This window comes from Colletotrichum fructicola (genome assembly GCF_000319635.2).
Source record: "Colletotrichum fructicola Nara gc5 chromosome Unknown KSG_Nara_v1_contig01, whole genome shotgun sequence".
NCBI lineage: Eukaryota > Fungi > Ascomycota > Sordariomycetes > Glomerellales > Glomerellaceae > Colletotrichum > Colletotrichum fructicola.
In genome coordinates this window covers 6,447,027-6,461,553 of record NW_027094051.1, presented here as the reverse complement: position 1 = coordinate 6,461,553, position 14,527 = coordinate 6,447,027, and the positions used below count along the sequence as shown (strand labels likewise).

Genomic DNA, 14,527 nt, shown 5'->3' with positions numbered 1-14,527 from the left:
CGCTATGGACGAGGCGCGACTTCCCCTTCCTAGCACCGTGGAGGCGCCAAGATGGAGTCGTCAATTCTGGGGGAAAAGCCCACCGCGAAAGGCAGCCTCTCGTTCCCGCTGGGCTCGAAGAACCAAGGTCACGAGAGGTGTCGTGTCGATACCAGAGAAAGAGAACTGGTCTGGGACAAGCGAGAAGATCTCGTCCCAGACACTGTCTGAAAACTCCGACTTGGCACACGACGTTTTCGCCGGATCGCGGTCGCACAGGCGAGCTCGAAGCCAAGAAAGCAAATGTGGATGAAATAGACTTACTTTGTAAAAAAAGCCATCCTAGCTGGATGCGGCGTGCGGATGAGAGAGAAGTCCGTAGGGAGGAGTCGAGACGGGGTAGCTGTGAAAGAGCGGGCAGACGAAGAGGGGTTCTGTGGTGCAAGATGAAAAAAGGTGAAAGTGGGAAGAGGTCGGGAAAAAAAAAGAAATGTGAAAGTCGGCGAAGACAGGAGGGGGAGTTGTGGAGGAAGAAGAATCGCGAACGGGGCGGGCGAAGGGATTAAATAGAAAATAAAAAGTGGGACTTGGGGTGAAGCTGGCCCTGCGCTCAGGTTGGCGAGGCGCTCGCCGCACCTTTTCTTAGATGGAAGGAAGGAGAGACGGGAAGAAGATGGGTGAAAACTTTTGCGCGGTGCAGATTTCTTGAGACGAGAGTGAAAGCAGTGGAGAAATTTCGACGGACCAGGCACAAGGGCTTTGTCAACAAACAAGGGTAAGGTGGAAAAAAGCAAAACAATTGAATAGCCTGATAATGAACAGAAACATGGCAGCAGACGAAATAAAATCAACATCAACGGTTCAAGTAGGTAGAAAGGACGAGAGTGGCCAGGTTAGGTCTGAGGCGGGAAAATATCTGTCTCGATGAGAGGATGCTGGCATCGGACTTCCAGCAAAGTGCTTCCCTACCAAAGGATGAATCTTCAACTGCACTCAAAGCCCTCCGAGCCTAGTAAACACACCTGTCAATGAGAGATGTTGTTGTTTTGACGTCACGGGGTGGAAGTCGAGAAGGACCCACTTGCGAGAGACGCCCCAATGGGACACCGCCCGCTGCAGGAGTAACGGCCCAGACCACTGGCTCTGAGAATGGTTATCTCCAGTGGCTGAACTCTGCCACAGCAACTGGTCGACCCTTTTGGGCTTTTGCCGCCATTGAATCCGCAGCCCTACCTTTTCTTCAAACGTGGCTCTCCCTCAAAACGAACCAAGTCTGCTTCTTTCGACCGCGACAGCGACTTTCCACCTCAAGGTATCTAAAGTCTTCTCATATCTCCAAAGCCCCCGCAGCTTGTTTACAGTGGGAAAGAAGAATACTAGCTCTGAACGCATCACGATATTTGCAACAGTAAGCGATTTACCTTGCTCGCTCGACCTTTCCGTCTGTCTCCCATCCCTTCCCTCTGATCCAGCATCCTCCTTCTTATCTTTCCTCTTGCCGTCCTCCTCCAAAAGCTACCGTTTCTTCAAGGCCATCCTCTTCTGCTTACATACAGACTTCCCTTCCTCAAACCCCGCCTGACCTGGGCTGTTTCTGAAGTCCATTGCAATCATCCTCAATAATACTGACGCACCTTCATTGTAGATGGACACTCCGGACCAACCCGCCAGCGACAGCAACAAGACCAAAGTCTCCTCAGTCACCGAGACGGTAAGCCCATTTTTCATCCAACTCCGACTGCCTTTCTCTGCTTCAAGTCCGTACCAACTCGTCGCAATGTGGGGGAGCTATAGGTCTCTGCTGCACTGGGCTGGGACGCGTTGAGGCCTTCTGCGACACATCTCTCGCTACCACAGGAAAGCTCCGCTATCTTACGTTCCGGTGAAATCACTGTAGCCCCAATCGTCGTAGTCGCAAGCTGCCGATGCTCGGGTATTACAACGCGGCGGTGCTATCCCGGAGCTGTCTCGCGGCGCTGGACCACGTTCATTGTGGTCCAAGGACGACCGCAGCACGGACGAGAGGCGTCCTGATCAGGGCACATCAGATGCGGACTTGCTCAGCCTGTATTTCTTTGCTGACTTGAGTGGCAGGCCCCCGACACGCGCACTGTAAAGGAACTCAACCAGAGCAAGATCAAATCCTTGACGGAGGAGCTTGAACGCTTGCAGAAGGAACGCGACGATCTCAAGGCCATATGCGACGTGCTGAGGGCTCGGATTGATTTCAAGAAGAAGGGAACCGCTCCGACTTCGGAAATGGATGACAGAATGAGTGAGGCATTGCAACGGTGGATTCTTCTGAGTGAAGAACAATGATTACCACGTAAATGTTTTTATCAGTAATTACTACGTGATGTGCCTACATTGATTCCCGGAGATGATAGAAATTCTACGACAGACTAGCTCTCTATCCCTGAAATAAGACAAATTCACATCTTTTCGATCAAGATCGCGCCGAGAAGTGCTTACCCAGGCAGTCATGCAGCTACCCGCGTCGACAAACGGAGCCGGTTCCGACCCGACGTCGCCACAGCAGCAAACGCGCCCCTTGAGCTTTAGCAAGAATGAGAACTAAAAGGGGCCAGCTGTCTTTCAAAACGACAAGGACATTCTCACTCCGTTGATTTCAGCCATACCGTAGCGTGTGTTCTGGTAGCAGCAAGACCTGGGATAAACACTGCGGCTGCCTGATCCAGCACCGGGCCCTCATATAGCAGTCGTCGTCACCAACCACCGCTCCATCCACGCAAACGGAGGTCATCCACAGCATTCTTACCTCCTCCCAACGCGTCAACTCGTCGCCTCTCATCCCACCCGTGATTGCATTTTATCCATCCGAGCCTCATCCCATCCCTCAACCAGAATGGCTTCCAAGAAGAAGAACATGGGCAAAAACCAGCGCGACCGCCTCAAGAAGCAAAAGAACCGCAGCCTCGTCCCCACCAACGCCTCATCGTTCTCCCCAGACGGCACCGACACCGACACCGAGTCCGCCCCCGAGAAGACCACCCTCGATGTCACGAACTACAGCGCCGTCAGCAAGCTCTCCACCAACCTCCGCATGTCCGAGCTCGTGAAAGAGAGGGTGTCCGTCGACGACAAGGGCCGGAAGCTGCGCGTAATCATGGGCGGCGAGAAGGTAAGGTCACTGATTCAATCCCAACTCAGCTGATATCGTCAGATTACTAACCAACCGTCAGGATATGAACGAGTTCATCAAACGCCTCGAGGACGAAGCCAAGCTCCAGGCCCAACTCACCCGCATCTCGACTCGCTTCAACGCCCTGCGCTTTTCCCAGCTGAGCTGGCCTGAGGCCCGCCAGATTGGCGACAGTATCAACGAGCTCATGGCGTCCAGCAAGGGTATGATCTTCGACGCCGGTGGCATGCGTAAGAGAAGCAAAGTACCGGCCTACCCCGGCACACTGAAGCTGGTGAGATCGGCCGTACCCCATGATTCTAACGGGAGATACTGACCTTGCCCACCCAGGCCTTGGACCGCGAGAACCCCATGTATGATGCCCTTTCTCTGCAAATGGACGCGTTTTTGGCTCTTGAGGATATTACTGCAAAGATTGAGCATGTCCATTCTAGAATGCCGGAGAAGAACGGCCAGTGAGCTTTGAAAGACAACCGTGAAAGAACTGGCTTTGTGGGTTGATGACATGGTTTTTGAGGTACACAAACATCCTAGCTTGGCATTAATAAAGAACAATCTTCCTTTACCCCCCTGAATTTGACCTTTTATTCATGCTTTCGAGCATGCTGCCGCCTGCGGCCACATTGGGTGGCTTGATGACCCTGACCTGATGGAAACAACAATGCCCAGGATAGTTCAGAGAGACCTCTTCAGCTGAACCTCAGGGTGTATGGAGAGAGCACAAGTTTCCAGGGTCAGCTCTCCCCCCACCTCGCATCAAAACCATTACTTTCGTTCCTCCAACAAGATATTCAAGTCATCTTCACCATACCACATCAAATTTCGACATTTGCTACCTTGAGAGCGGTTCCAGCTTCAGGAAAATCTAGCCACAGCACAGAAATAAAGTCTGTACGTCTCTCAAATCTTATTGAACCTCAAAGTCGCTATTACTAACAGTGAACGTATCCATTTCTCGCTTCCAGCCAAGTCCACCTCTTGATCCATTATAATGCAAGGCGGAAGTCGCCGCTCCAGGCTCTTGATTATCAATCTAGTTCCAATGGGACCCTCCAATGAATGATAGTTCTCTCAAAAACGATTCGAGCCTGCTCTTTTTGAGCGACTGCTTGCGCCGGATGACCTTAAAGTTGGCCAAGAACCGCGCCCCAACTTCAATCTCTCCATTCTTTCGCTGAGCTGGGTTTCAGTCACAAGATCGTACCATGGTTTGAGACCATAGTTATACATTGAGCCGCATACACCTCGTCCGCTACGATAGCGCAACGGTATCAAATCGTCCTTATGCGAGTCCCGGTCATCATCGGTCGAATTCCCGTCGGTGTCGGAGATGTTCATTGGTGAAGCAGCAGATCGTGCAGCAGCGGCAGCAGCGGGGATAGAAGCATTGTGCTGCATTTCGAAAACTTCGTGCCATTTTTGAAGCAAACTCAAACTCTCCTCATCAGAATCTTCGTTGAGAGACGTTGGATGCTGCGCTGGCGCGCTGTTGGTCTCAGAGGCGAGAGGCGTTCGTCTCTTCCTGACTGGGTAGATTCGCCTCCAGCGCCTCTGGGACGTCTCGCTGTTGGAAAGAGACTTCTTGCAGCACCCGACTCTGACGAGACGATCTTCCTCCTCGCCGGTACCACTTTGCTAGAGCTTCTGGCGCTTGTGGGGTATCTCGAAGTAGGACAGAGATCCCGCTCTCTTCCGGGAGCTGTTGGGTGCGGCAGTCACGGGAGCTTGCTTCATTTTGACTGGGGTCCTGTTAGCAACGTGCGTGGAGATGAAGCAGGCGAAACTTGCTTGATTACTTGAAGTGCGTATTGATGCAACGTGGAAATCCTTCGCGCGTGCTGGCGATGCTTCTGGTGATGTTGATGAATAGAGAGATGTGGTACAAACGACGGCGATTCCAGTCGGGAGGTTGAAAGACGGTTAGGAGCATTTATGGTGGGTTGGAGAATTCTGGCAAAGGAAGGAAGGATGCCAACGATGCCCAGAACGACAGGAACGACAGGGACGCCAGGAACGCCAGGAAGAGGAGGCACGGACGTCAAGGGATGAAAGTTGGCAATCGCGAGTTGCTTCGGATTTGGTAGGTACAGTTATCAATCGGCCGCCTGACCCAATGTGCCGCTTGTGGCCCGCTCAGAGAAGGACCCTTCCTATAAAAAAGGGATTGAGAGCTAGAAGTCGCCAGATGGCGCCTGGCGTCTCTGGTGTCTTTACTGAGAAGAGGCGCTCAAGTGGTCAGCAATGGAAGGAACACTGCGAGAAGAACTAGCAATGATTTGATGCTGCATGATGGGATGCTACTCCATTTCGATTGTGCCAGGCTGATCATCTACCCCTGCCTAGCAGTCTCTCAAGCTTTCGCGGAAATTCCCTTGCAAATATGCCAATCCGGAACGTACTGCCAAATTCCTAGAGGACGGCGATTTTGATGAGAAGATACTCCTTCAGGAGATCAATAGCCTTGTTCTCCTTGGTGCTGTCCTCCTGGGTGATAATACTCTTGCTGATGATGAACGCCTCACAGCGAGCGAGGAAGGAGACGCGTCTGATATTCCAGTCCTTGTGTTCCTCCTCTCTTCTTGCTGCTTCTTCCTCCATGAGGGCAGCCCGCATGACAGGGTGGACTGACAGCGTCATCCGATCTTGTGTCTTCAAGTAAAGAAAATCCTCCAGAAGCCCATCAACTTCCTCCAACAGCTCTTCCAGGGTACAATTACCGTCAGCGTTGTCGCCGTCAACGTCTTTGTCGCCGTCAACGCCTTTGTCGCCTTTCTTGCCAATGGACTCCATACAGACACCTTTGTTCTCGAGCTTTTTCATGGCACGCTTCTTCTTGCTGCGCTCCTCGTCGACGAGCTTCTCCTTAGCGGACTTGCCCGTGTTGCGCTGACAGTCAGAGTCCTTGTCGACAGAGGCGCTGTCCTTGGTAGCGGTGTTGAGCTCGTGCTCAAGAGTCATGGCGTCAGAAGCAGGCGATGACTTGAATGCCTGATTGGCTGTGCCATTGCCGCCAATGTCGAGCGACTACGAGATAGGCAAGTTAGTATCAATAATACTCGGGTCCATAGAACTGTCTTCCAGCTGACTGGAGTAAATGCACTCACCATCAAAGCTCCGGAGAGCTTCTCTGCTGCATTCTTCTGGGCCATGGGCGACAAGTCGGCCTCTTGCTGCGTGAAGTGCTCCTGCATCTTGAGTAGTGCTGCGGTAAAAGTAAATTCAGCAGTAGAAGAGGCAAGTGACAAGATGGTGGTCATTACCTTGAGTCAAGTACCTATGGAAGAAGCAAGCTCAGTCGTAATGCGCTTGTGAAAGAAGGAAGATTGGCCTTCTGTTGCTGCGGTGTATTGGCAAAAGGCTGGGTGGGCTGTCGCAGTCGAGGTGCGAGATTCGAAATGGCAGCAACCCAAGTGGAGCCTGGAATTCTGCAAACAGCAAGCAGTTGTAGTGGGAGTATGGCCAAAGATAGAAAGTCTCATGCGCCCGGACTTGGCCTCTCCTTCCTTTCCCTCAGAGATAAAGCTGAATGTGACCAGTGAGCCTTAAGTGAACAACCAAAAAAGTGCACCAGTATTTCCAAAAAATTCCATCCATATAATAAATAGCTACATCAACACGCTTTCGTTACTTTCAGCCATCACATCGATTTAGTTTCATGAGAAAACAACTCCACGCAAGGGCAAAAAGTAAAATAAAACTTCAAACTTCATAGAGCAGCAAAAGCAAAAGATGGGACACGCGTCCCCACCTCTAGGTCCTTTTCTTGTAAGAAAATCGCGTGACGAGATTCGAACTTAGCGCCCCTCCAGGATAACCAGAAACCCACCCGAGGAATTTGTTTGAAGCTAGATGATTACCAACTGGGTCACGCCGTCGCTGTTGAACTGGTTGAAAGGGATGGGACGAAAGTTTCTTTAGTAGGGAGAAAGCTGGATCGGGAAGGCAGGTAGGTGGTAGTGCTGCCGAGTGGAGCTGTGATATTGCCTGGCTAACCGTCAAAGAGCTCTGGTGCTGCCGCTGCGCTTCTATGGCGTTCCCATCTGCGATAAGGATCTGGTCATCGCCTAACCTGTTTGAGGTGCTTTTACGGAAGCCCCCCTCTACTCCTTGCTCGCACCATATCGCATGGTCTCCAAGTAGCGCATGATCGCCTCAACTTCCTCGATCAGATTCTCTTCTGCAAAAGGCTTGTCAGCCAAGAGAGCTCCCGTACGCTCAACGGCAGCTTCCCAGCCATTGGTAGCCGCACTCTGCTGGAGCAACTCCAAATCATCGAAAATTTCCTTCGCGACTCGCGCAATGAGCTCTTGCCACATCTGAGCTCTGTCGTTGGAGAACTGGTGCTTGGCACGTGCCGTGCGCAAAGCGAACTCCGTCACGACTTCGGCCTTCTTGCTCTCCACGGCCTTCAGGTGCCTTAGCAAAGGGACGGGGCGGCAAAACTGTATCATTACTTACGGTGTAGGGGGGAAGATCCGCGTAGGCCGGGGAAACCGCGTCGTAGGTAGGCTGCTCACGTGGCCGTAGGGCGCTGGGGTTTTGAAAAGTCAGCAAAGCAGAAAGTATAGAAGCCAGTGCCGTTTGTACGTTTACTGAGAGCCATATCGGACAAGACAGAAGCTCTGTTGTTTGTATAAGATGCAGACAGATGCCCTTCCGGCTCATGTGGCTAGGAAGCCCAGTGGGAAGAAAATGACAGGGGGTGGGAGCTAGAGGTCGAGGTGAATGATTTCGTCTAATGTGACGTACCAGTTTGCATGCTCACGAACAAACATGTGGATAAAAGCCTCCTTCGACCGGGCGAATGTGCTGAGTCTGGGAACGCTCTTGACACCGCCCTTGACACCGCCCTTGAAACCGCTCTTGGAACGGTTGAATAGGTTGAGTCTCGCCATCGTTACGTTAGAGAGAGGGAAAATTGGTTGTGGTGTTACGGGGGGAAAAACGCCGCCCCTGGCGACTCGCACCCCCTTCATATACTTATGCTTTAGCCATAAAGGTTTCACTACAGAGTTTTCTAGGTCCACCATGGCCTTCATATATCGCAAATAGAATTCAAGAAGGTGTGGCCGCAACGGTGACCCCACATACTATGACCACAATGTTGACACTGCAGTCACATGGCTGCCCGGTACACTGATGTGAGCTCATAGTGCGAAGGCTTCTGCATTCCATTGGAGGGAACCAGTGGGGCAAAATGACTTCCTTCCCACCACCGGCCAGGAGCGCCTTCTTCAGCCACAACAACGGTCGACGGCCAGCGAGGGACGCAAGCAACCAACACCATTTCTCTCCAAACCTTGCTGTCTCTGCTTGAGGTCAAGATGGGGGATGCCAACCTCCTCAAACCCGTTGAGGCTCTTGTTCTCCCACCTCCTTCGTCGGATCAGCGCCTTTCGAGCCCTGCCAACAAAGCCGCGGTCGATGCCGAGCCTTTCACGTACGACGACGCCGTCGCCCTTCATTGTCAAATCGAATTTTTCCAACGGTCGTATCAAAAGGAGGGATACAAGGTTTCTGACAATGCGGTGCGTTGGATTTTCTCCTTTGGCCTCACTTTCTCTCTTCTCTCCCTCCTTTCCGTGGCACGCCATTTGACTACTCGCCCACAATTCGATCTAATTGCTGATATTGTTTTTCTTTGCAGTCCTCCCGAGAGATCGAACTGGCCATGATCCGAGGAACCCTCAACCTGCGCATCCACGAAATCCGTCTCGCCCTCTTCCACAACTTCGTCGCCTTCCCCACTCCGACAGCTTCCTTTCCGGCCTCTCACCCCACAGCAATCCTTTTCAGAGACTACCAGAACACTCTCACCTCCGCGACCGAGGCTTGGGCAAAGTTCCTTAAAGAGAAGCGTTACCATCGCGATGAGCAATCCCAGCGCCGGCGCTAGGAGCGCGAGCGCCGCCGGGGCTTAACGTCGCAAGAGGAGTGGTGGATGGCTGCGCGCCAAGAGCAGGAGGACGCGGAGTACGATGCTGATGCAGACGATGAAGGCTCATCCGGGGTCAGTCAGCCCCTTCGTCGGAAGACAAATGAGATGAAGGAGCGAGCCACCCTGTATCGCGCCGTGAAGCAGGAGATGAGAAGACGCGGCGACCTACTCATCAAGAATGAGGAGTCCGACAATGCGGCTGCGCGCCGCCGGAGCAACTTCAGCCTCCCTGAGCACGTCAAGACAAAGGACGACCTCCTTGTCTACCTCAACCAGCTCGGTCTGCGCTACACGCCCCGCACGGCTACACAGAGACGCCGGTCGAGACTTCGAATGCTCGTGGCGCCTTGATGGATCATGGCCTGTAATTAGAAGTTGAGAGTGCTGGAATGCGAAGGTTATGATATTGGAGTGTTTGGCAGGTCTTTGGCATGAGGAAACTATGCGACAGTGGAGGACGATGGTCTGAGGGAAAATGCTGTTGTATTACTCGGGATCTCGTCTACGCAAGAAGGATAAATGGAAATTGCTGTGGTAGCAAACCAATCCTCTACCTTCTTCCAAACTTAGGAGGGAAAATGCGTGTGAAATCACCAAGTTCTTCGCCGCAGATGCCCAGTAGCTTCGGGGCCGTCGATATCGCACTTCAATCATTACCGAGGAGTTTTGCTCGCCAGAAAGTTTCAATAGCTGGAGATTCTCGGCATACCCCTTTCGTTTTCGGCGTTTGCGGTCCTGGTGTTGAAATTAGTTGCAATCTGGGGTCCGCCTGTTGTTGCCGTCTTCGGTGGTTATCTGGTATCGTCGTCTTCTCTGCTATCGTCGCCATGATATATCGTCACCATCCGCCAGAGTAGCAACGCTCAATGAAACGGCAGAAAGCACAGTGCTAACGATGACATTGGCCTACTCTATAACCAACGAATGAAACATTTCAGTGTGGGCTGCCACCGACCCTTCTCAAACCCTCAAGTTCACATCACGATTGCAGGGTTCTTCGAATCCAACACAGCCTCCTTTGAAATATCCTTCCCGCCAACATTTTCAGTTCCGTCTCCCCCAAGCTCCTCGTCGTCCAGCTTCGTGTCGTCCAGCATCTCTGGATTAATCGCCCTGGAGCCCTTCGGGATGAACGTGGCGAGCAGGACGATGCAGAAAATTACAGTGAACTGCACGCCGGCAGTGTAAGTCAGGGCTGTGTTGACTTCCCCCAACCTGTTGTACATTGCGTCGATAAATCGTCCTAGGAAGGTGCTGGAAATGGCGTAAGACACGACGTAAAATGAATAAAGGAATGCCATGACAGCTGCCAATGGCGATACGTTGTGCTCCTTGTTCTCAAGGCGAGCCAGTGAGGCCTGGATGTACGCGGCAAGAGACACGTCGCCAGCAGCCCAACCGAAGCTAATGGGGAGGAACGTGGCGGCAAGGATCCATGCTTGTCCGACTTGTCTGGGAGGAGGATTCCAGTAGGGGATGTACCAGACAATAAGCAGTAGCAGAGCGTCCAGCCGGAGCCATGGGATGGGAGTCTTGATCACGTTGGTGAATAAAAATACGAACAGCGCACCCAGTAGCTCTCCGAAGTTCGATCCACCGACCATGATCTGCGACCAAGCCGATTCGTCGAGGTATCGTCGGGCGACCTGCGGCGCGATGCCGTTCTCAAGATATCTGTGGGCGTACAGCGCGACACCGTAAGCAGGCAAGAGCCACACAAAACGGCGGGAGCTGAAAATAATCTTCGCGCCGACCCAGATGGACTCGAAGAAGGTGAGGAAGCCCTTGCCCACGGCGACGAAGTAGTTGGAGCTCTGAGCTTCCGCGCGTGCGAGTGCGTTACGCTCCGCGCTGGCGTCGACGACAAAGAACCAGAGAATGGCAGCGAGGGCGAAGCAGATTGGCGTGATGACGAAGGAGCGGTTGTTGCCCAGGTTCGGGATCAACACCAGGGCAGTCACAAAGGCGCCGGTGGTGCCTGCGACTTCGTAGAATATGTGCACCATGGCGTCCATCTGGCGGAGCTTCTGGACGTTGCCGCCGACGATGTCTCGCGGGATGACGCGGCGGATGAGCTCGACCATGCCGTAGGTGATGCCTGCGATGGCGTAGATGGGGATTATGGTGTCGTTGGGGTAGTTGCCGTAGTATGGCCAATAATCTTCTGGGTGGTTCTTTCGATATTCTGAAGGGATGAAGGTTCCGCCAGTGGCAGCGTCGAGGATGAGGAGGATGGCTGTCATCAGCCCAAACAGCAGGATGGCTGCGGAAAGCACGTTTTTGGTTTTGTAGTGCTTGATTAGGGGTCCAATGAGGATAGACCCGACGCACTGCGTGGCCTGGTTCAGTCCTTGGATCAGGCCCAGTCGCTCGAACGTTCGCGACGGGGTTCCGGCAGTAGTGCTCTCGTAATCATATCTGTTGGTGACCAGGGCAGTGATTGATCCGTTGAACGCCTCTAAGCCGAATTTATAGAGCATGATACCGCATATGTAGAAGAAGATCGCCTTGCGCTCTTGGGGCGAAAAGGACCGGAGCCTGTCGCGAAACCCGTTGAAGACCATGGTGGGCAATGGCGGCGAGGACGGTCGAGGGCGACAGTGACGAGGACGATGGTGGCGACTGGTAACAGTGACGAATGTTAACAGACCGAGGAATTTCGATGGGGGCTCTTCGCCATGTGCTGATTGTTAAGGGCTGCGAAGAGGATGAGAAGCAGAAAGGATATGTCGCATTCTTATTCCCAGCTTCTTTGGAAACCAGCAGGGGAGTTGGGTGTTTCCCGCATGACAAAGCTGACGTGACGCTGATCCGAACGTCTCCATTTCTGGTATATCGAAATCACAACGGTCGGTATTGCTCAATGTTCATCTACTCGCTGGTCAGTAGTGTTCATCCCTCATGTTTTCTTGGCATCCGCACTTGGCCAAGACTCACCATCATACATCCCCTCACGTTGCCAAGAATCGGGTGGCCTCTTCGTCCCAAGGTTTGACGGATGCTGATCATGGAAAGAGCAAGATTGTTGAGAACCCGGTGAGCCACTCGAAAGTTTCGCTTCGGCAACGTGCGTCGTGCTCAGAGAACTCGTGTGAAGCTGCCTCACAAGGTTGCTGGTGGCGCAACTTGAGGAACCTTGGGATCAACCAACATAGATAAAGTGTTTTTGTTGGGGCTTGCTTATTGGTTGCATTCATGGCTCTTCTTCAGAAAAGAAGACGATGAAGGTAGACGATGATAGTTGGCGGCGATAGTAGCCGACGACGACAGCAGAGGCGACGATGGCGACGAAGACGACGACACGACGCATAGAAAAAAACAAATTGCCATGTGCTCGAACGGTTGGATGGCAGCTTCTCAAATACTCTGGGGTTTTGCGCCATTTTGCTAAATGCCAAGGGACGCCAGAAGCATAAGAAGCAGCCATCTCGCCCTCCCCGGCTTGCCAAGAGCACAGCATTTGCCAAGACATTGAATTGCCTTCATATCGCTCAGCGAACGACGACATTGTTAGACTGCCGAACAAGCATTGGAGCGACAACACAGCCTCCTTCGACAATCACCCAATCAGTCAATCCGATACTCGATCGTGATCTTGGACGTCCTGATGCACAGCCCCCTACCACATTAGACGACAATAGCAGACGACCACAGTGGATGACAGCAGCAGAGCTGGCAGCGACAGTCGAAATGGCAACAACAGCAGAAGAGGCGACAGCAGCAACGAGACGATAGAGAAGATAACGTAGTGGCCAACATGGTGCGGAGAATTTGAACGCGAATAGTCAAAATTGGATCACGAGCGAGAGGTTGAACCTTTTCAAGCAGTTTGTGAGAAAGATGGTTCTGCGGCGTGGTCTCTTCCGTGCAAAGCATCTCGTGGTAGAGGGTCCCATCAGTCGGCAAAACATTACATCTCAAGGTATCTTGGAACTTCGGTATGATGTCTCGGGTGCATACTTGACGTTTTGGACGTGCCCTGCTTTAATAGTTGGAGTGTCTCCACGGAATGTGGCTGGAGCACGACTTGGGGGGACACCATCTGCAATGCACTCCGGAACTCGATGCGACCCGGACCGACGCATGAAGCGGCCACTCGGACGAACTGGCGCAGACCGACGGTCAAACTTGAGCTGCCTTCGCGGAGCCGGAGCAATCCCGAGTGGGGCCAAGCAGCGGAGTTTGAGTCCCGGCGCGACCACCGCGGCGGACTTCGCAAGCCGCGGGGCCCGGGGCTTACACAGAGACATCTGCATGTCTTCATGACGAGAAATCTGGTGTATATAAGTTATGTGGCGTTTACGATGTTTAAAATTCAGATCAAACGAGAAAACGTACCCAACAAAAGCTTCTCAATATCAAATCCACCATGACTTACACCATCACCGTTGTCCCCGCATCGACTCAGGCCGGACGGGAAACCGTAAGGACCCTCCTCAATGACGGCTCCAATTCCATTGTTCGTGGGATCTATCGCGACCCGACCAAGGCACCTCCCGAGTTCACCGCCAGCCCGAACTTCACCGCAGTCCAAGGCGACGTGTCCGCCAGCCCCCTGGACTTCACCGGTTCAGACGCCGTATTCTACATCCCTCCGCCTCCATTTCACTCTGGCGATGTCGACCTGGTCGAGTTCGCTACTAATGCAGCCAACAACATCAAAGATGCCATTGAGAAAGCGGGCTCGGTTAAGAGGCTTTTGGTGTTCTCAGCCTTGGGGGCAGAGAACGACCACGGTATTGTGAGCATCTCAAACTTTGAAGGATTTGCGAGTGAGATTTGACTGACGGCGCGTTCAGGGCATCCTCAAGATCAACCACATCTCCGACAAGATCCTCCAGACCGCCGCGCCGGAGGTAGCCATCGTCAGGCCTGGCTACTTCGCGGAAAACTGGGCTGCGGCGTTTGAGACGGCCAAAGCTGAGCCGCCCGTGCTGTACTCACCCATGACTCCGGTCGGCCATAGAGTTCCGATGGTAATCTCCCTCTTATTCAGCTCCCACCAGCTGATGTTGACTGTGTCACAGGTCAGCCTCATCGACATCCGCGAAACCTGCGCTCGCATCCTGCTCGACCTCGCAAACCCTTTGCCCCGGCGCACTCACGCCTTCGAGCTGTATGGACCTCGGCACTACAGCACGGAGGACGTCCGAGACGCGGTCGAGGAGATCACCGGCAAGAAGGTTGGTATCGTGGCGATCGAGGTGGACCAACTGGCGGGATTCTACGCGCAGGAGGGCATCCCCGTGGGTCTGGTGTCTGAGATGGTGGAGTTCACGACTGCTGGGCTGCCGGGCGGGATTATGGAAGGCAAGTTTGGCGGGGATGAGGATACGGTTTGGGGCAAGGTCGAGCTGGTTGATGCGCTGCGGCACGTCAACAAGGCGTGATGGTTGTAACGGATTCTAAGCATTGGTATCGAGTCTAGCTTCGCTCAGCAGGTCTAT

The 14,527-nt window shown here is 53.1% G+C and overlaps 7 protein-coding genes across 7 annotated transcripts; 4 read left to right on the top strand and 3 right to left on the bottom strand.

The window, feature by feature from the left end:
• Window positions 1-2,845: 2,845 nt before the first annotated feature.
• On the top strand, window positions 2,846-3,601 carry CGGC5_v001830 (uncharacterized protein; the record flags this gene model as incomplete). The annotated part of the gene is made up of 3 exons (XM_032023967.1): window positions 2,846-3,121; window positions 3,183-3,416; window positions 3,473-3,601. 3 exons carry the CDS (start codon window positions 2,846-2,848, stop codon window positions 3,599-3,601), a joined length of 639 nt encoding a protein of 212 aa, XP_031879353.1.
• Window positions 3,602-5,551: 1,950 nt separating this feature from the next.
• CGGC5_v001829 (uncharacterized protein) lies at window positions 5,552-6,333 on the bottom strand (the record flags this gene model as incomplete). Its single annotated transcript, XM_032023965.1, has 2 exons — window positions 5,552-6,166; window positions 6,247-6,333. 2 exons carry the CDS (start codon window positions 6,331-6,333, stop codon window positions 5,552-5,554), a joined length of 702 nt encoding a protein of 233 aa, XP_031879393.1.
• A 909-nt stretch (window positions 6,334-7,242) lies between these two features.
• On the bottom strand, window positions 7,243-8,037 carry CGGC5_v001828 (uncharacterized protein; the record flags this gene model as incomplete). Its single annotated transcript, XM_032023963.1, has 3 exons — window positions 7,243-7,548; window positions 7,601-7,673; window positions 7,892-8,037. 3 exons carry the CDS (start codon window positions 8,035-8,037, stop codon window positions 7,243-7,245), a joined length of 525 nt encoding a protein of 174 aa, XP_031879287.1.
• Window positions 8,038-8,466: 429 nt separating this feature from the next.
• On the top strand, window positions 8,467-9,038 carry CGGC5_v001827 (uncharacterized protein; the record flags this gene model as incomplete). The annotated part of the gene is made up of 2 exons (XM_032023962.1): window positions 8,467-8,670; window positions 8,790-9,038. 2 exons carry the CDS (start codon window positions 8,467-8,469, stop codon window positions 9,036-9,038), a joined length of 453 nt encoding a protein of 150 aa, XP_031879401.1.
• Window positions 9,039-9,083: 45 nt separating this feature from the next.
• On the top strand, window positions 9,084-9,431 carry CGGC5_v001826 (uncharacterized protein; the record flags this gene model as incomplete). Its single annotated transcript, XM_032023961.1, has 1 exon — window positions 9,084-9,431. The coding sequence occupies one exon, from the start codon at window positions 9,084-9,086 to the stop codon at window positions 9,429-9,431; it is 348 nt and encodes a 115-aa protein (XP_031879398.1).
• A 623-nt stretch (window positions 9,432-10,054) lies between these two features.
• Window positions 10,055-11,644, bottom strand: CGGC5_v001825 (uncharacterized protein; the record flags this gene model as incomplete). The annotated part of the gene is made up of 1 exon (XM_032023960.1): window positions 10,055-11,644. One exon carries the CDS (start codon window positions 11,642-11,644, stop codon window positions 10,055-10,057), a length of 1,590 nt encoding a protein of 529 aa, XP_031879397.1.
• Window positions 11,645-13,449: 1,805 nt separating this feature from the next.
• On the top strand, window positions 13,450-14,470 carry CGGC5_v001824 (uncharacterized protein; the record flags this gene model as incomplete). The annotated part of the gene is made up of 3 exons (XM_032023959.1): window positions 13,450-13,821; window positions 13,880-14,056; window positions 14,108-14,470. 3 exons carry the CDS (start codon window positions 13,450-13,452, stop codon window positions 14,468-14,470), a joined length of 912 nt encoding a protein of 303 aa, XP_031879347.1.
• Between the last annotated feature and the right edge of the window lie 57 nt (window positions 14,471-14,527).